The 12,802-nt window shown below is 39.7% G+C and overlaps 2 protein-coding genes across 2 annotated transcripts; both read right to left on the bottom strand.

Moving 5' to 3' along the window:
- Positions 1-431: 431 nt before the first annotated feature.
- On the bottom strand, positions 432-7,435 carry LOC306853624 (short coiled-coil protein B). Its single transcript, XM_079391169.1, has 4 exons — positions 7,370-7,435; positions 6,850-6,953; positions 1,365-1,445; positions 432-1,251 (listed from the first exon to the last, which is right to left on the bottom strand). The coding sequence occupies exons 2-4, from the start codon at positions 6,866-6,868 to the stop codon at positions 1,109-1,111; spliced, it is 243 nt and encodes an 80-aa protein (XP_079247295.1). The 5' UTR covers positions 6,869-6,953; positions 7,370-7,435; the 3' UTR covers positions 432-1,108.
- A 693-nt stretch (positions 7,436-8,128) lies between these two features.
- On the bottom strand, positions 8,129-12,302 carry LOC306853384 (uncharacterized protein). Its single transcript, XM_079390743.1, has 4 exons — positions 11,601-12,302; positions 11,209-11,396; positions 10,446-10,542; positions 8,129-9,615 (listed from the first exon to the last, which is right to left on the bottom strand). The coding sequence occupies exons 1-4, from the start codon at positions 11,893-11,895 to the stop codon at positions 8,738-8,740; spliced, it is 1,458 nt and encodes a 485-aa protein (XP_079246869.1). The 5' UTR covers positions 11,896-12,302; the 3' UTR covers positions 8,129-8,737.
- Positions 12,303-12,802: the final 500 nt, after the last annotated feature.

The raw sequence follows: 12,802 nt of genomic DNA, 5'->3' as shown, positions 1-12,802 counted from the left end.
TTGGTCAGACAAACAGATAATCCCACCCAGTGCTACTGTATAAGACTTGATTACACTAAAGTTCACACTTACTAAGAACATCAGCCTGCCTATGAATCAAGCCAGAATAGGAAATGTTTAACATAAAAATGTACACATTTCAGCTTTAATTCATGTTTAAACACTAGTTGATTTGTCCTTCTGAACACCTTTGGTAACCCTGTGAAAGAGGGAGACACACATTCAGATGCAGATCACAATTTAAAGCAGCGGTGGAGGAGAAAACGGCAATGCTACTCTATGAGACTCAGTTCCTCACTCCTCTGACGAGAGCAGGTGGAGCAATCCTCCAAACTCAGGTGGCATATGTGTAGATTTGAATCCCAGAAGAAGTGAGGTGACTGAATGAGAAGCAAACCACCGCAGGGGCCTAAAGAATGACTCACAGCACAGCAAATTATATTTATTTATTTATTTAATTAAAACAGGCATTTGCAATGCCACACAATGGTAAGATTACACATTCAAACACAACAAATACATTGAGATATTCAGAGGCACAGATGTGATGCATGCCAGAGAACTCCCTTCTGTTGATAGCACCAAGGAAAGGGTCTAAATTTAATTCCCTGATCAGAATAGCCTGAAAATATTTTCTCTCAACTTGAATATAATCAGTGTTGATACAGACAAACAGCTCAGCGGGAGAGAGCAACTGTCATGGCATCACAGCCATACCCTCATCTAGAAAGCAAAAATATTAAATGAAATACAAAATACATATTACATTTTTAATCGATTAACTGTTCGTTTAGTGAGACAAAACAATTTTAAATATTACAAATAATAATATCATACCCTGTCTGAACATAAAAAACTACAAAACAACATATAAAGTCTTAGTTTAACACCTTAATGTCTTTATAAAATGATTTAGTATGTAATATGTTTAACAAAGTTGTTAAAGAACACCAATACTGATAAATAAAATAAATGTAAACATTTATCATTTTAGTGGCATAAGGATCAAATGAATCCCAGTGGAAAGTTTAAATGAGCTGATATGGCAAGGGTGTATCTGCGTGGGGTTGCCGTCTACACAAGGGATTCTGGGAGAAACGAGGCCCTCTTACTTCCGTTTGCTCTTGGAGTCAGTGGTCTGAAACACGCTAGATGCTGACATGAGGTTCTCAATGTACTGCCCAAGAACCTGATTCTCTGATTTTAACTTCAGATTTTCTTCTTTTACAGCATCCACCCGAGCTGAGAGATCTATCAGAAAGAGAAAGACAGAAATGAATGCTTGTTATATAATATAATAAAAGGTTAAAGAACCCAGCATTAGTTAACATTATGTGACAAACCATTCAGTGAGGGTTACTTACCCTCAAGAGTATTCTGCAACTCAAGGACCTGGTTTATAAGTCTGGTCTTCTCCTCCAACTCCACCTGATTTTCTATGTCACCTGGAAGTTGAACTTAGAATTACACACTTTGCAATCTCGGAGACAATGAAAGGTCCTTAAAGCTTATTATTAATAAAGAAATCAATGAATAAAGCTGGAAAAGGGTTATGTTCGGATAAGAAGACATTATACATTTATTTTGGTATTGCCTTTTTGTTGTTGCCTGTTGATTGAACAAAGAAAAATTATTAGCTATTACTTGGCATTTAATTACCATACAATTCAAATAAAATAATTTGAGGGTGATCATAGACAAAATCTTTATTAAAATGTTATTTTAGTTGGAAAGGTATACAGTGGTGTGTGAAAAAGTGTTGACCCCCTTCCTGATTTTTATTTTTTTTGCATGTTTGTCACAGTTTAATGTTTCAGATCATCAAACAAATTTAAATATTAATCAAAGATAACAAGTAAACACAACATGCAGGGTTGCAAATGAAGGGTTTTTTTTATGAAGGGAAAACAAAATCCAAACCCACATGGCCCTGTGTGAAAAAGTGTTTGCCCCCCACCTCCTGTTAAAACATAACTGTGGTTTATCACACCTGAGTTCAGTTTCTCTAGACACACCCAGGCCTGATTACTGCCACACCTGTTCGCAATCAAGAAATCACTTAAATAGGACCTGCCTGACAAAGTGAAGTAGACCAAAAGATCCTCAAAAGCTACACATCATGTTGAGATCCAAAGAAATTCAGGAACAAATGATAAAGAAAGTAATTGAGATCTATCAGTCTGGAAAAGGTTATTAAGCCATTTCTAAAGCTTTGGGACTCCAGCGAACCACAGTGAGAGCCATTATCCACAAATGGCGAAAAACATGGAACAGTGGTGAACCTTCCCAGGAGTGGCCGGCCGACCAAAATTACCCCAAGAGCGCAGCGACGACTCATCCAAGAGGTCACAAAAGACCCCACAACAACATCTAAAGAACTGCAGGCCTCACTTGCCTCAGTTAAGGTCAGTGTTCATGACTCCACCATAAGAAAGAGACTGGGCAAAAATGGCCTGCATGGCAGAGTTCCAAGACGAAAACCACTGCTGAGCAGAAACAACAAAGGCATGTCTCAGTTTTGCCAGAAAACATCTTGATGATCCCCAAGACTTTTTGGGAAAATACTCTGTGGATTGATGAGACAAAAGTTGAACTTTTTGGAAGGTGTGTGTCCCATTACATCTGGCGTAAAAGTAACACAGCATTTCAGAAAAAGAACATCATACCAACAGTAAAATATGGTGGTGGTACTGTGATGGTCTGGGGCTGTTTTGCTGCTTCAGGACCTGGAAGACTTGCTGTGATAAATGGAACCATGAATTCAGCTGTCTACCAAAAAATACTGAAGAATACTGAATATGTCCGGCCATCTGTTCGTGACCTCAAGCTGAAACAAACTTGGGTTCTGCAGCAGGAAATGATCCAAAGCACACCAGCAAATCCACCTCTGAATGGCTGAAGAAAAACAAAATGAAGACTTTGGAGTGGCCTAGTCAAAGTCCTGACCTGAATCCTATTGAGATTCTGTGGCATGACCTTAAAAATGCGGTTCATGCTCGAAAACCCTCCAATGTGGCTGAATTACAACAATTCTGCCAAGATGAGTGGGCCAAAATTCCTCCACAGTGCTGTAACAGACTCATTGCAAGTTATCGCAAATGCTTTTGCTGCTAAGGGTGGCCCAACCAGTTATTAGGTTTAGGGGGCAAGCACTTTTTCACACAGGGCCATGTGGGTTTGGATTTTGTTTTCCCTTCATAATAAAAAACTTCATTTAAAAACTGCATGTTGTGTTTACTTGTTATCTTTGATTAATATTTAAATTAGTTTGATGATCTGAAACATTAAAGTGTGACAAACATGCAAAAAAATTAAAAATCAGGAAGGGGGCCAACACTTTTTCACACCACTGTATATTCTTAAAATCAAGGATAAGGATTTGCATTTAGAGGATAATTTAAATATTACTATTTGTTAGAAAAAAAATATCAAGGGTTTGAACTGGTAAGGAGAAATGTTTAAAAAGAAACTGAATTTGTGAGTTTCTTTGAAGATTAATTATTTTTTACTTACTGAAGTAAATAAAGTGGATAAATGACAAAATATATAATTACACACGTGGTCAGAATTGTTGGTACCCGTGGTCAGAATTGTTGGTACCCTTGGTAAATATGATCAAAGAAGGCTGTGAAAATCCTTTTGATCTTTTTTTTTTTTTTTTCAAATGGGGGGTAATATCGATATTCGAAATGGGGGGGAAATACCATTATGAAATAATTGTTTTTCTCTAATACACATTGTCCACAATTAATGGTACCCTTTTATTCAATACAGTGTGAATATGTATATAAATTGTATATGTTGTGTTATTGATATTTGTTACAACCCGAATTCCGTCAATGTTGGGACGTTTTTTAAATTTGAATAAAATAAAAACTAAAAGACTTTCAAATCACATGAGCCAATATTTTATTCACAATAGAACATAGAGAACATAAACGTTTAAATGGAGAAATGTTACACTTTTATCCACTAAATGAGCTCATTTAAAATTTGATACCTGCTACAGGTCTCAAAAAAGTTGGCACAGGGGCAACAAAGGGCTGAAAAAGCAAAAGCAAGACATTTTGAAAAGATTCAGCTGGGAGAACATCTAGGAACTAATTAATTTAATTGACATCGGGTCTGTAACATGATTAGCTATAAAAGGGATGTCTTAGAGAGGCAGAGCCTCTCAGAAGTAAAGATGGGCAGAGGCTCTCCAATCTGTGAAAGAGTGCGTAAAAAGATTGTGGAATACTTTAAAAACAACGTTCCTCAACGTCAAATTGCAAAGGTTTGCAAATCTCATCCTCTACAGTGCATAACATCATCAAAAGATTCAGAGAAACAGGAGAAATCTTGGTGCGTAAGGAACAAGACCGAAGACTTATGTTGGATGCCCGTGGTCTTCGGGCCCTCAGACGACACTGTATCACTCATCGGCATGATTCTGTCATTGACATTACTAAATGGGCCCAGGAATACTTCCAGAGACCACTGTCGGTAAACACAATCTGCCGTGCCATCTGCAGATGCCAACTAAAGCTCTATCATGCAAAAAGGAAGCTATACAGTGGGGAAATGTTTTTGATCCCCTGCTGATTTTGTACATTTGCCAAATGACAAAGAAATGATCAGTGTATAATTTTAATGGTAGGTTTATTTGAACAGTGAGAGACAGAATAACAATAAAAAAAATCCAGAAAAACGCATTTAAAAAAAGTTATAAATTGATTTGCATTTTAATGAGTAAAATAAGTATTTGTTCCCCTATCAATCAGTAAGATGTCTGGCTCCCAGGTGTCTTTTATACAGGTAAGGAGCTGAGATCAGGAGCACTCTCTTAAAGGGAGTGTTCCTAATCTCAGTTTGTTACCTGTATAAAAGACATCTGTCCACAGAAGCAATCAATCAATCAATCAGATTCCAAACTCTCCACCATGGCCAAGACCAAAGAGCTGTCCAAGGATGTCAGGGACAAGATTGTAGACATGCACAAGGCTGGAATGGGCTACAAGACCATCGCCAAGCAGCTTGGTGAGAAGGTGACAACAGTTGATGCGATTATTTGCAAAAGGAAGAAACACAAAATAACTGTCAATCTTCCTCAGACTGGGGCTCCATGCAAGATCTCACCTCGTGGAGTTTCAATGATCATGAGAACAGTGAGGAATCAGCCCAGAACTACACGGGAGGATCTTGTCAATGATCTCAAGGCAGCTGGGACCATAGTCCCCAAGAAAACAATTGGTAACACTCCGCCGTGAAGGACTGAAATCCTGCAGCACCCGCAAGGTCCCCCTGCTCAAGAAAGCACATGTACAGGCCCGTCTGAAATTTGCCATTGATTCAGAGGAGAACTGGGTGAAAGTGTTGTGGTCAGAGGAGACCAAAATCAAGCTCTTTGGCATCAACTCAACTCGCCGTGTTTGGAGGAGGAGGAATGCTGCCTATGACTCCAAGAACACCATCCCCATCGTCAAACAAGGAGGTGGAAATATCATGCTTTGGGGGTGTCTTTCTGCTAAGGAGACAGGACAACTGCACCGCATCAAAGGGACGACGGTTGGGGCCATGTACCGTCAGGGCCAGGGCATTGAAGCCAACCAGGGCATTGAAAATGGGTCATGGATGGGTATTCCAACACGACAGTGACCCAAAACACACAGCCAAGGCAACAAAGGAGTGGCTCAAGAACAAGCACATTAAGGTCATGAAGTGGCCCAGCCAGTCTCCAGACCTTAATCCCATAGAAAATCTGTGGAGGGAGCTGAAGGTTCGAGTTGCCAAACGTCAGCCTCGAAACCTTAATGACTTGGAGAGGATCTGCAAAGATGAGTGGGACAAAATCCCTCCAGAGATGTGTGCAAGCCTGGTGGCCAACTACAAGAAACATCTGACCTCTGTGATTGCCAACAAGGGTTTTGCCACCAAGTACTAAGTCATGTTTTGCGAAGGGGTCAAATACTTATTTGACTCATTAAAATGAAAATCAATTTATAACTTTTTTGAAATGGGTTTTTCTGGATTTTTTTGTTGCTATTCTGTCTCTCACTGTTTAAATAAACCTACCATTAAAATTATAGACTAATCATTTCTTTGTCAGTGAGCAAAAGTACAAAATCAGCAGGGGATCAAATAATGTTTCCCCCACTGTATGTCCAGAAGCGCCTTCGTGTCCTGTGGCCAATTTAAAATGGACTGTTTCAAAGTGGAAAAGTGTTTTAAGGTCAGACGAGTCCAAATTTGACATTCTTGTTGGAAATCACAGATGGCGTGTCCTCCAGTCTAAAGAGGAGGGAGATCTTCCAGCGTGTTTTCAGCATTCAGTTCAAAAGCCAGCATCTCTGATGGTATGGGGGTCATAAGTGCATACGGTATGGGCAGCTTGCATGTTTTGGAAGGCACAATGAATGCTGAAAGGTATATAAAGGTTTTAGAGCAAAATATGCTCCCCTCCAGATGACGTGTATTTCAGCAGGACAATGCTCATTTTGCATGTCTCCCTCATCTAACACACCTGATTCAAGTCATCAGCTCATTAGTAGAAACTGCAAGACCCGATTTGGGTGTGTCTAATAAGGGAGACATACAAAATTTGCAGGGCAGGGGTGCCTCCAGGACAGGTTTGAAAACCATTGATCTACAGATTTTTATTTTAAATGTTATTGTTAAATATTATCAAATTGAAACTGACAGTTGATAAGTACAGATTTATTCAAAAATAAATAATTTAACATGCTAAATAACATATTGGGGAATTTGTTTTCCTTTTCCTTACAAAATCAAGTTTTAGATGCATAATATTTTGGAATGTACAGCATTGCTGTAGATGAATCCGCATGCTGATTCCACCCAGTGTCTCACCATCCATGTCAGAGTTCATGGCGAAATACTCGTCTTCTGTTTTGAAATGCAGGGCTGCGACTCTTGTGAACACACTTCGGGATGAGGGCAAGGCCTGATGGAAACTGTAAAAACACAGACCGGGAGTTTGCAAAGAGGCTTTCATTCATAATGTGGAGTCTTGTTCATTGATGCTGCAATGCTAGGCGCTACATATTTCACTAAATAGCATGTGCATTGTAATAGTTGCAGTGCACTGTGGTTGTATAGTTTATGTGATATGATAGAATTACGTAATTTTGTAAATGGCCTAAGTACACAGAATAAAGCGCAAAACAGTTTCATATTTTATCGTAAAACAGCTGCTAACGTTACTCAGTTTAGCTGCCATTAGCTGACACACAGCTGATGAGGTAAACAAACCAATACACTGCCAATTACACTCCCAGCTGAAGCGCAGTTCGTGTCCTTCGCTTTAAAGTATAACGTTACACATATAAATCCAAAAAATAAAACTAAATTATGCAAATTACATCCAAACCTTTGCACTGTGAAATTAAACCGGCAGAAGAGGTCCCACACCACCACAGTGACGACTTCTTAGTCTGACGTCATGGATCATGTATTAACCCTTTAGATCCCACAAAAGAATATGTTTTGTTACACATTTAATTATATTCCTAAACTAATTTTACATTCACACATGCAAATTTTTAAACTTAAAAGAAATGTAAAATTACTTGAACATCTGACCTCAGTAAAAGATTCAAAGAAAGCTATGAGAACAACACTTTATCTGTTTCTTTGTTTTGTTCATTTTATTTTTTGTTATTGTCATTTTTATATAATTTCAATGAATCGGTTGAACCGGTGCCCAACAGGTTTGGGGCTGCGTTTCCTAAAAAGCATCGCGAGCAGCTCTGAATTGGACTGAACGATTTGTTCACTTCTTTTATTAAATCAGTCCGAGCAGAATCGATGTCAATACTTATAGGTAGAGCAAATTATTTAACAACATAAAATCCACTGATAAGAAATATCAATAAGCATTTACAAACGCCTTTCATCTTTTATTTACGAAGGCATTTCATCTGTATTTTATTTCATTTATTCATATTTATTGCATATATTCCATTATCTCTGAATGATAATAGCCTACAGCATAGATTTATACTTGCTCTGAAAGTTTTCTTTAGAATTAAGTATTAAGTCCAAATTATGATATGAATGCAATTTTAAACTTAAGTTTCTCGTAAGCAAACAAATAAACATACAAGGGATAAAGACAAGCTATAACAGTATGCATCTAGAAGGGATTTATTAACAATATGACATATTGTTCAATACAGTATGAAATTGAGTAAATAGAATACAACATGACAAACAATTCTCATCAAAACAGATATTTCACTTCTGTTTGGAGTAAAAAAGGAGTGAAAACAACACATGGGTCCTATGAGAGGAAAAAGATTCCTAAGAATGCATGAATAAGCATTCTATTTGTTATTAATAAGAAACAACACACTTCTATAAATGTCAAAAAATATTTCACAGCTTGTTATAAGGAGCCTGACATAACAAAAATAGGGTTGTCTGCATTGACAGACTGTTGGAATTGAAACAGAGGTGATTAATATATTGATATATATTCACTGAATAATGAGTAGACAGTTTCTAAATAATAATAAATAGGAAATTCACTTTAAAATATCATTGCACTAGGCTAAATGTGCTTTGCTTTGAAGTTCTGGGTGCAAGTCTGTGATTTTGGGGTCATTAAAGGCAGAAGCATGTGGTAAGATGCTAATAGAAGATACAAAAAGTTAAAAGAATTATGAAGAATGAGGTCTTTTGAGTGCTGAGGGTTTCTAGTTAAGGTCTAGTAGATTCTCCTGAACACTGAATAACATTATGTGTTGTACGGACACTGATGCTGTTTGAACTGCTCAGTATCACTGAATGTTTGGTTGCACTGAGAGCAGTGGTGAGAGTTTCGCAGCGGTGGGAGCTTCACCATTGCATCGCTAATGTGGGTGTGCTGATGCCGTTTTAGGTATTCCACTCGACTGAAACGTTTCCCACACGTCCCACATTCATACGGTCTTTCACCAGTGTGGATGCGCTGGTGCCTCTCCAGGTTCCCGAGACGACTGAAGCTGCGGCCGCACTGCGGACACCTGTGGGGCCGCTCACCTGTGTGAACCAGCTGATGGCGCTCGAGGGACCGCGAGTGCGTGAAGCGTTTGCCGCAGAGTTCGCAGTGGTGCAGCTGCTCTCCCGTCTGGACGCATTCGTGGCTCTTAAGGCTCCAGGCGTGGCCGAATGCTCTCCCACAAACGGAGCACTGATAGGGCCGATCCTCAACTGCAGGGCAAGAGTGCTTCATGAGGTCAGATGTGGAACTGAAGCCGCTGCCGCAGCGTGCGCAGAAGTGCAGCATGTCCCCGCTCTCTCCTCCTGACTCCTCTTCCTCTTCTTTGTTGGGAGGGGCTGATGGGAGTTGTAGTTCAGCAGGGTCTGCTCTATGTGACGAGGATGACATTGCCTGCTGAGAGCTACATAAACCGTCTAGTCCGATGAATGCCACACCTTCGGATCCACACGTCTCCTGAGACGGGCTGCCCAGGCCAGACTCTGCCTCCTCACGTTCGCGCTCCGCCTTGAGGGCCGTCTCAAGCCCGCTGAGCTCGTCTCCACCGGTCATTGGTTCCTCTGACAAGGCTGGCTGTTCCTCCCACACTTCAGCTGCAGCGGAGTCAGGACCAGAAGAAGCAGGACCCATTTCTCCTGCAGACAGAAATTAGATATATCAGACATAAGAACAAAATTTTACCTCCGAATTAAAATGCTAGAAATGCTTTTCAAAGAAATCTCTTGTCCTGTCCACCATGACTGCAATTATTTGTTCAAAAACACAGTAAAAACATGAATATTGTGAAATATTATTACAGTTCAAAATAACAGCTTTCTACTTGGAAGTATTTTCAAATACAATTTATTGGTGTGATGGCAAAGCTGAATTTACACACTTTTCTTTTACATTAGCAGTTAATAGTGACCACAGCTGTCAAGCTCACAAAAACAAACAGGAAAAGTATCAATACAATGGCTTTGTGTGCAAAACGAAAACTTAATCAAACCTTCCAAAGCTGTTGCATTTTCCTTCTGCGGAACACAGAAGACATTCTTAAGAATGTTAGTAAGCAAATGTTTTCAGTTCCCACTGACTTCTAACATATGGACAAACAATACAATGGAAGTTAATGGAATTCAAAACTGTCATGTTCCACAGAAGAAAATAAAGCCGTACAGGGTTGGAACGATGTGACGCTGATTAAATGATAACAATTTTCATTTTTGTGTGAACTATTCCTTTAGTGTAAAACTAGTCACCTTTTTGGAACTTGACAGTCTTGGGTCCAATATACTGTTAATGTATGAAAAACTGAGTACAGCTTTCAAAATTTCTTCCTGTGTTTCACTGAAAAAACAACACAAAGTTGAGGAACTAATGACAGAACTGTGTTCTTCAAGTTAACCATTCCTTTAACTGTTCATGCTCACAATCAAAAAGAAATTATTAACCATTTTCCTGAACAAAGCACTGCAGTACTCACCGTGGGTGGGACTGGGGGAGGGAGGGCTGGTTTCAGTTTGGTTCATCTGTAGAGCCTCTTGCAACAGCCTCAGGGAGTCTGATCTGTAGCCTTCCACCTTTATCCATCATCCCACAGAAGCAGAAAAAACAAGAACATAAGGTGTGAAATAAATCCTCTTTGCTAACAATAAAACATTTATTTTAAAACCGATAATAAACATTTTATGCAGACCTGAGGGGGTAAGTAACCTTATGTTACATATGTGCTGTCATATTTCCAAAACATTTTTGGAAATATGACCTCTTAAAGGTATAGTTCACGCCAAAATAAAAATCTATTCGCCTGTCATCAATTATTCACCCTCTAGTTGTAGTTGAAGATATTTTGAAGAAAGTAGGTAATCAAACAGTTGATAGTAGCCATTGACTTCCATTGTATTTTTTTTTTTACCATCAAATGTTTGGTTCCCCACATTCTACAAATCATTTTATTCAGTGTTCAGCAGAAGGAAGAAATTAGCAAAGGTCTGGAATAACTTGAGGGTGAGTAAATGACAAAAATGTTAATTTTGGGTGAACAAGCCCTTTAAATATAATAATGTAAATATTAGAAGGAAAGATAATGAGGAAAGTGAATTGTAGTTAGCAAAATCGACCAAAATATACTTTCAAATCAGTTTGCACAAAGGGATTTTTCTTTTCAGGTCCTTCTCCTGTCCCTGCATCTCCTCTCTCCCCTCCGCTCCCTGCAGCTGTTTCCTCACATCCGATTGGCTACTCACCTCCTCTTTAATGCTGGCCACCTCCTTCCTCTCCCCAGAGACGCATATCCTTTCCTCCTCCTCCTCCTCCCCACCTCCACCTCCTCCAGTTGGCAGATGGACACGGAAAACGTCCCTCCTCTCATCCCTCACTCCTCCAGACCCCTCCTCCCACGCATCAACACTCCACTCCTTCCCCTGCTTGCCTCCTGAGAGAGAAAGATGGGAGGGGGAGAGAGGAGAGAGGAGAGCAGGAGGGGGAGGGAGGAATGCAAAAGAGGAGGAGAGGAAGGAGAAAGAAACCTGAGAACTGAGGAGCAGGTCGCCATTATGGTTTCCCACTCAAAGGCACGAAAAATGCACGATAAAACAACAGCATCACACAATGAATGCGACTTGGCGAGTGCGCTTACTTTGGAGATCCGTTCTGCGCGCTTTGCGCACGGTGTCGTCCGCGCCAAGCAGACCAGCCGCGCGCCTACCAGCCGCCCAGCCCATGCCATATTTGCGTTCGTTTCTCAGTTTATTCTCAGTCAGCCTCAGTCTCAATTTCAACGCTTCGTTCTCTTTTCTGTTCAGCGAGATTTCCACCAGGTAGTCGTTCACCGTGTCGTGGAAGAGTTTGGTGATCTCGCACACTGATGCGCGGACCAAACTGTCCATGACAGCAGTCAGGTGCGCTTGAAAGGTCTTGACCGATTCCGCCATGGTTTCACTAGTTTTCAGTCGCACAAATAATAAATAAAGTTGTGTCCAATAAAACTATATTGGACCATATATCAACACCAGTCACACTTCTCTACGCATCCGCTTTGCAATAACAACGCTTAATTTAATTGCGCATGAGGTTATAATAATCTGACATCAACTAACTATGGCAACGGCTGTCACCCGAAGTAACCCAACTTTGTACACAGCCAAAGGAATGCGACCAAACAAATCAAACCCTTAAAAGATGAAACTCCAGATGACTGCACAAATATAGTCGACGGCTAAAAAAGATCCGTGTTCATGTTTTACAAGTGTTTATGCGCTATCAGCAGCACAATTTCACCGAGGCGCGACCACCCCTCTCAACTCAAGAGGTTTTAATTCTCGCCTACAATATTATTTCCGGATGTCGCGTTCTGCGCATGCGCACAGCTACCGTAATTACCCCCAAAAAATGGACCTATAAAACTTTTGGCTAGCTAGCTTTGGCTACCCTGCTGGTAGATAATTTTTATTATTATTACTATTATTATTGAATAATTATACATACAAAATAAAACAAGAATAATCTGTTGAAAAATAGGAATAACCTTTTGTTGGTATATGCTGTGCACTATTATAGAGGCAAAATGCATTAACCTCCATAGGCGATTATTCAACAGAATTCTGAAGAAAACCAATGTTTTTCAAGAAAATAAATATTCTGTTATGTTATCAAGATGCAGCCTTTGTCAATTATGCCCCAATTCTATGGAGCACATTATCAAGAGCATGAAGCCAGTTTGCTCAGAATGACCCGCCCTCCGTCCAAACACTTGCAATTTTTTTTAAAGAAACCTAAAAACGTATCTCTTTACTGCAGTTAGCAAATGATTTTTCTGAATTATTATGTTTTCTTTTATTA

The sequence above is a fragment of the Barbus barbus genome (assembly GCF_936440315.1).
Source record: "Barbus barbus genome assembly, chromosome: 33".
In the NCBI taxonomy this organism is placed as follows: Eukaryota; Metazoa; Chordata; class Actinopteri; order Cypriniformes; family Cyprinidae; genus Barbus; species Barbus barbus.
This window is presented reverse-complemented; position numbering and strand designations above follow the sequence as displayed.

Bases quoted from the DNA above. Each gene is read 5' to 3' on its own strand.
- LOC306853624 (XM_079391169.1), bottom strand. The intron at 1,252-1,364 runs GTAAGTAACCCT...TCTTTCTGATAG, and splicing joins GTTGCAGAATACTCTTGAGG to ATCTCTCAGCTCGGGTGGAT.
- LOC306853384 (XM_079390743.1), bottom strand. From the start codon at position 11,895: ATGGCGGAATCGGTCAAGACCTTTCAAGCGCACCTGACTGCTGTCATG. The intron at 10,543-11,208 runs GTGAGTAGCCAA...TGATGGATAAAG, and splicing joins TGGCCAGCATTAAAGAGGAG to GTGGAAGGCTACAGATCAGA. The intron at 9,616-10,445 runs GTGAGTACTGCA...TTCTGTCTGCAG, and splicing joins CTCCCCCAGTCCCACCCACG to GAGAAATGGGTCCTGCTTCT.